The sequence below is a fragment of the Oreochromis aureus genome, linkage group 3, assembly GCF_013358895.1.
Source record: "Oreochromis aureus strain Israel breed Guangdong linkage group 3, ZZ_aureus, whole genome shotgun sequence".
Lineage (NCBI taxonomy): Eukaryota > Metazoa > Chordata > Actinopteri > Cichliformes > Cichlidae > Oreochromis > Oreochromis aureus.
Window position 1 is genome coordinate 20,338,125 of NC_052944.1, and position 7,766 is coordinate 20,345,890.

General features: G+C 41.3%; 1 protein-coding gene across 1 annotated transcript; it reads right to left on the reverse strand.

Annotated features, from left to right (window-relative positions):
• Nucleotides 1-3,228: 3,228 nt before the first annotated feature.
• LOC116310381 (G-protein coupled receptor 26-like) lies at nt 3,229-7,384 on the reverse strand. Its single transcript, XM_031727147.2, has 3 exons — nt 6,714-7,384; nt 6,504-6,617; nt 3,229-3,536 (listed from the first exon to the last, which is right to left on the reverse strand). Exons 1-3 carry the CDS (start codon nt 7,382-7,384, stop codon nt 3,299-3,301), a joined length of 1,023 nt encoding a protein of 340 aa, XP_031583007.1. The 3' UTR covers nt 3,229-3,298.
• Between the last annotated feature and the right edge of the window lie 382 nt (nt 7,385-7,766).

Here is a 7,766-nt window from a genome sequence, read left to right on the forward strand (position 1 = left end):
TGTGTACGTTCAGCAACGTTGCAGTGAAAACATTCATATTCATATTTTATAATTGACAGCTTTTTATTATTGCACATATTCCACTAATAGCTAATCACACTGCCAAAGAACAGCAAGTGGCTCACGGGAGGAAAAAATACATGTGAGTAAAATACATCCAAATAAACAGATTTTTATTTTAGTAATAATAATAATTGTTATTATAATAAAGCAGCTATTCTGGTTCTGGTGTGGAACAGCTGGAAAAGTCACATATTTCAATCTGGCACAAGCACAGAACAGTGTGTTTTAAAGCACTTTGAAAACACTCCTATGCTACATCACGTTGCTCCCCATGTATCTAGACAAAAAGTTGTTCCTGTACAGTGCAAAATATGTAATATCATTATGTAAATAGCCATAGAAACGACTTCTCCAGTCAGCTGGCAAAACAAAACACAATTATACAAACGCGTTTCAGTTAAAAGTGGGCGATCAGGTACATTCAGTTAAAAACTCTAACTTAAAAGTATAAATCTGGTACTTTGCCATATTTTTTCTTACTGTCAACAAATCCACAAAATGAAAAAAAATCAAAAAGTGTTCTTCCCCCTCTTATTAACTCTCAAAGCTAAAATGGCATGCTAAAATTATGGACTGATTAAATTAACATTTCTTAATTTCTTGGGATATGTCCACACAACCTAGCTTTATTCAACCTGCAGACTGGTGCATATTTAATTAGATAATGACTCAATTGCATACTAACATAAAATTTGGGAAAACCAAGAAAGCCAAGTATTCAGTAATGGATGCTTTGTGGTCAATTAGTTTTTTATCTTCTTTCTGGCATCTACAAGTGTATCCTGATAACTGCAATATTGTGAAAAGGTTCATTTATTTTCAATTTAATTGAAATATTCATTGCATTCGTTGTATTCATTGTATGTAATGTGAAATATTTCTGACATATTTTTTTTGTAACTTTGATGATCGTAGCTCATGAAAATCAGAAATCCGGTATCTCGTTATCTTACGATTTCATTCTCAGTTTGAGTAAATTACTATTCACACGTCATAAATACTGTATTTCTCTGAGTCTTTTTCAGGCCTCACAACCACGATCAACAGGAAGACTGCTGACTTGATGGCTGTCCAGATGTTGATCACCAACACCCTCCACAAACAGAGTAGACCACCGACAGTCTCAACTGAAAAGACTGGCTGTTTTCAGTGAGAGCTGAATTGAAGCATATTAATGGACAGTTGACTTGAAGGGAAACGTGTGGTAGGAAAAGTGCATGAGCAGCAGTGATGACTGTAGCCATGAGAGGACTGCCAAAAAGTCGATTCAAGAAACTGTGAGAGCTTCACAAGAAGTGGACTTAGGCTGGTGACTTGGCATCAAGGGCCACCATGTACAAATGTCAGCTGGTGGTGGCCATCTACTAACCAGAAGGTTGGTGATTTGAGCCCTGGCTGCTCTGGTCTGCGTGCAAGTATCCTTGGGCAAAATACTGAACCCCAGGTTGCTCTCCAATGTATCCATCAGAGTGTGAGTGTGCGTGAATGTTAGAGTAGAAAGAAAGTGCTTGTATGAATGGGTGTGTTGTATCAGAGAGCTTTGAGTGCTCAAGTCGAGTAGAATAGTGCCGTATAAGAACCAGTCCATCACCATTTACCACTTTGATTCCTAATATCAAGCCACTTCTGAACCAGAGATGTCAGAAGTATCTTACCTGGGAAAGAAATGGGCTGTTGGGACCAATGTCTTCTTGTCAGATGAATCTAAAATTGTATATATTATTTGAAAATCTCGGCCCTAGTGCCTGGAGGAGACTGGAGTGGAGTGTTTAAAGTCCAGTCATCTGCTGGTGTTGATGAACTGGGCTGCTATGTCATCTGCTGGTGTTGTTGACGGTTGGTCCGCTGTGTTTTATGAAGTCCAAAGTCAAAGCAGCATCTACCAGGAGGTTTCAGAGCTCGTCATGCTTTCATGTGCTGACGAGCCTTATGGAGATCCTGATTTCTTTTTCCTGCACCTGCCCCGCTTCAATTACAACCTCAGCAGAGCCACAGATCACCTCTACATACTTTTAAAAAGTTGGGCATCTCTCCATCATAAATAATTCTGTGATTGATGTTAGTAAATGTTGTACTGGATGTGCGATTTTCATGAGCTATAAGACATAATTAGAAAAACTAAAACAAACAAAGCCTTGGCATATTCCATTGTACATGTGATGAATACAGAATATAGCTTAACTTTCAATTACGGTATTTTTAAAAAAACAAAGCTTTTAAAGACTGGCCTGTGTATTAATGGAAATAGTCTAAAGATGCACATTAATTGCTGTCTATACTTGAGAAATTCAAAGAACGGGGATGCTTGGGAAGTTGGAAAATACTGAGAAACCAACAAACCAACTGATTTTGGTGACAGTAACAAAGAATAAAGCCTCTCACCAGACTCATCCTTTAAGATTAGGGTGTAAATGTCAAATGCCTTTGGCTCCTTTAGGTATAGCATCTCTGAGAGAATTAGACAAAGTGCATCAATATTAAGTGACTGACATGACACTGCAAAGTAGTCTAACACAGTCAATACAGAACATGGCAATAATGTGCAGCAGCTGAGCCTCCACATTTAAGTCTGCATCCATTCACTGACGGTACATTATACAGAAGCAGGAGCAACAAAAGTCTTTCCGTCTTTGCCCGTCGTCGCTCGGCTGCTTATCGACCACCAGCCTCCGTGTTAAGTGGGCCAAGAACAGGTTTGAAATGATTATAAAGTTGTTGGAGTAGAGGAAGGCCACCTTTTACATGTCGCTCAGAGTGAAGACGGGACCTCATCTCCAGCTGTGCGGCCCTTCAGTTTTAGATGAGCCAATGACTTATTCAGTGAAACAGACTGGCTGTGTGGTTTCTGGGGTTTGCTGTTCCTGATGAATCACAGATCCCTTGTTTGCCGTCACTCCCCAACGTCTCCACCTTGCTCCTGTCGCTCCCTATCTGTCGTCTTACCCATCTCTTCTTTATCTTTTTGCCCATTCATCCTCCCCCACATCGCCACCTTTTCATTCCTGTCCGCCCACCGTCTTCCTTATGGTTTTTTTTTTTTGCTCTCTTCTTCACCTTCCACCCACTTCCTTGTCCCATCTTTCGATTCTCTTTTCTCTTTCTAACAATAACCTGTCCTCTCTTTCTCTCTCCTGTTCTTTTTTTTCTCTCCACCCACCTTTTCTTTCTGCAAGAGGCAACCTTTATTTTTGGCCTGCACTGTAGCGTGTGTATATGTCACGTCCTGCATTTGCCATTAACTGATCCTCTGGAGACAGTAGTCGTTCTCCGTGTCTAAAGAGCTGTTATGGCCAGACGAAGGGTACAGGTCACGTCGGAGTAGCCTGTTGACGACGGTGACCAGGACTTTCTTGTACTGCTGACGTAGGAGAGAGTAGGCGAAGGGGTCAGACGCAGCCTTGCTATATGTCAGGCACTTACTGATGATTCCCCAGTGGCGGTTGACGTCCACGAACGGGAGAAGCTCGGCCAACCTGAAGGGGCGTCAGGAGAAACATGACTAAACAGAGTGGATTTTAGTGAAGGTGCCGCTCAGAGATTTGTCCTGATGTTATGTCAGATGATTAGGTAAGACTGACCATAAAACCTTTAACACATTAGGTACTCTATAATGATCATAAAAGAGGCTTGGAAATGCAACTGTGTGCTCTTTTTCTTTTTCTTTTGCAAAGGTAGGTGTAACGTGGTGTAATTGTTTTTACAACTCTGACCTTTCAAAAGACGGAGATCTTTTATCATTTTTTCACCTCGGATTTTTATGTTCAAACCACTCGTGTTATTAATGATCAAAAGGAACTGTGTGGCAGATTTTAAAATGTCTAAATGAAAAACAAACCAAACAAAGAACTCAGTTTCAACCAAAGTTGGGAGGCTGTGTGAAACGTTAACAAAAACTAATGATCAAAAGCTATATTTAACTAAAAAACAGCACACAGACAAACTATCAGCTGATGAAACTGATCATTTTTCTTGTTTTATTTCAATTAAATCTGACTCTTTTTTTTAAACCACAGACGCTGTGTCCTCTGGATTAAAGAAGACCTGCTGTGGTCCCTGGGTTTGGCCCTGTTTTCAGTTTGCTCAGTAAAAGTATCTGGATTTGAGTTTTTCCTGTAAAATCCCGTTTAGATTTTTTGTTATTGTATTTTTTGTTCCTGTTTTTTGGTTGGAGCTTTTGCTATTTCTGGTTTTTTCTTTGAAACACGTCTCCTGTATCAGACTTTTGCTTCCTCCCCTGATTGTCATGATTGTTTTCACCTGTGTCTCATTTCACCCAGCTGTCTCCACTTCCCTGATTACCCCGTGTGTATAAATAGCCCTCTCCTACCACTTAGTCTCCGTTTATGTATATTTGTGTCTATAAGTCTCAGAACTATAACAGGATCATTGCTTTCTGTTATCAGAGCACACTTCAAAAGCTATTGTCTCTGACAGTGTGAGGGTGCATTAGTGCACACTACATGAGTACTATGCACATTTATGACGGCCCATTAATGCTGAATAATGTATACAGGTTTCGAAGTGACATATGCTGCCACACGGACAATGTCAGTGAAAGTGTAACCTATTATAACACCAAGACAACAACACCAAACTGTGTTGTGTGTAATCTAACAGTATGACTCTGCAGTAAGGGGGTCCTGATGACAGATTGGCTACCCTGCAGGAAAACCACCATTTATTTTTATGATTAAAGTAAAAAAAAAAAAAAACAGCCAAAATGTTAATGTTATTATATATTTTGACAGAACCAAGTTTCCTAAGTAAAGAAAGAAAACATCAGGAGGCTTATTTACTGTGGCTTATTTACCATACTATACCAAGAAAAACCTCTCAATTACCCCAATTGTTAAGCTGTCCTCCTACTCACTGCATTTTTATATTTTAGATAAGGTACTTTCTAATAACCTAATAATTAACTTTTTTTGGCTAAAAACACCACAAAAGCAAAATGTACCCAAAAAAGGCCTTGAAGACTTTCATCATGTTTAAGGAAATGTGAGGTTTAACTCTCACTGGGCAGACTTTGTCTAAAAATCCTAGTCAAGGATACTCTGAGCAGGTGAAAAAATACATTTGAAAACTACAGCATGTAGAAGAAACGCTGAAGCAGCACAGTGACAGACGTGTCCCTGTCTCACCAGTTAACGTTTTTTTAACATATCGATCCCATCAAATTAAAAATGAACAGATAGATTTCAAAACATGGTCTCATTTGACACAATTTTTTAAAAGGAGATGCCTGGACTTTAAGTTTTTGACGATGTTTCATGTCTCATCTAAGAATCGTCTTCAGTTAAACAAGTGCCATCGCCTTCTTTTCAAGCTCCTTGGACTACTATGACCTGGATTACTGAGAACCTACACAGACATTTAGATAGTTTCCAAATCATTATGTTAGTGACTGAATTAAATGCTAAAGAATTTTCAATGCCATGTTAACATCAAATCAAAACATTAAAAAAGGTGGAGAAATTATAATTTTTCAAGGCATTACATATGATCATGGGTATTGTGTAGATTTGATTAAGGCACTTCAAATTATCCAAAAAAGAATTTTTTTCTTTTGTTTTTTCTATCCAGTGGAGATTACATTTTCTTATTTATTTATTTACTTATTATATTATCAGTTAAAGTAGCCTTTTTCAACTTAAACCACACAGCTGAGCACCTCTCCACATTTCTAACACAGTCTCCTGTATTCTTCTGGTCAGGGGGGATGTGGAACAGTGAAATCAAACAGGACCATCAAAATACCAAAGAGGCAAAGACTCCTTTAAAAGTACAAAAGATAAAATATGTGTATATATTATTATAATTGGATGCTTTGGTGCCAACTGTCACTCTAGACACTTCCTGTGGGCAGGCACGGTCATTGGGGGGTTACTCCACCTCGAACGCTGCTCTTTGCTAATTTGTCCTCCTTCTTCCCTTCCATATATGAGCACACCACAAATGTCAGATTGATGGATCATCAGCACCGCATCTGGGCGATTTGTGGCCCACTAAAGCATTTCCACGTTTCTCTGGGAGCCTCTTTGGTTGTTTAAACTGTATCTATTGTCCTAGACTCTAATGCGTGTCTTTCACTGGAAGTAGCCTGCCATGTTTAGCGCAGCACAGGTGGCTAATGAGCCCTATCGCAGTTTAAGGAAATGATCATTGAAATTATGAGCGGTGTGCTGTCAGCAAGGAATAAACTGTTTGCTTGTATCTGATCTGACATTGTGACAGGTTTGTGAGTTTGTACTGCATTAGCATGTGAAGAAAAGAGGTCTGCAAAGCTGATCAGTGTGGATGCGGATCTCAACATGCTGGCTAAATGTATTTTCTACTTAGTCAAATGCCGTCGAAGATGTATTATTTTGCAAATGTGTGGGGTCGGTTATTTCTTGAGCAGTTGTTTTGCAGTAAGTTGAATTATGTATGAGTTGACTCACCTTGTGATTACATAAGGAGCAAAGCAGATGATAAATGAGCCGATGAAGATGCTGATCTTCTTCGTGGCTCTCTGCTTTCTCCTCTTTTGCTCTGCTAAGCATCTTTGTTTCACGCTGAAAACAGCAAAGAACATTTAGACTTTTTTGCCACAAGGCCACTGTCAAAACAGACCGGGAGAAATCATGCTCACAATACACGAGGTGAACTACCTTGGGTGAATATCGACCAGCAGGAACAGAGTCTGCATGGTGATAATGTCAATCCTCTTGCAGTGAAACCTAGCGACCTTCAACACCTTCAAGTAGGTGAAACACAAGATGAGCAGGGACAGAATGAAACTGGTGGCGTGGAAAACGATAGTGAAGATTGTAAACTTAATCCTGTCGCTGCCTTCCTCGCTCGGCTGCAAGGTGCAGGACGCGTAAACGTCGCTGTAGTCGACCCAGGAGAAGAGCAGCGCCGTCAGGGAAAAGGTAAAGGAGTGCAGCCAGGAGTAGCACACCATGATCAGCGCGTCCTTGTAGCGCATTTTGGTGGAGTAACTGAGCGGGAAGACGACCGCTATCCACCGATCTATGCTGAGAGCCGCCATGCTCAGCATGGTGTTTGCGGTGAGAAAAGTCTCCAGAAAGCTCACCGTGTGGCAAACGCAATCTCCAAAGGGCTGCTGCTTTCTGATAATCCCCACCAGAGTGGCCGGCATGTTCAAAACAGTGATGAGTATGTTGCAGAAAGACAAGTTCATGGTGAAAACACCGGGCACCTGTCGGCGTATCTCGGTGCTGTGGACGAAACATAGCAGCACCAACAAGTTGGACAACAGAGAGACGATCGCGACCACGACGATGAACAAAGCGAAAATGATTTCAGCAAAGTCCATGTCTCACTCCAGAAAGTCCACTCGCACGTTACCTGCGCCTGTTGTTGCAAACGAGAACTTCAAATCCACCATGGTGGCTCATCTCTCCGGCGGCTCCACGCACTCGTTTCACTTAGATCCTCGTGCGTCCGCGCGCCGCCGCCGCCGTACTTTCCAAATTCCTCGAGCGCTATCCAGCGTGCTGAACCCAGCAGTCACCATCTCTCTCTCTCCCCCTCTCCCTCTCTAAGCTCACCGACCGCTTCCCACTTACATCCGACAGGTGCGCGTGTGGCGCTCTGCGATGCGCGGGGGTCACGTCTTTCAGCAGCAACGACAGTTTGAACAACACGCGAACGGAACAGCCATCAGGCAGAGAGCGATCTGTGGGGCACCGAGAAAA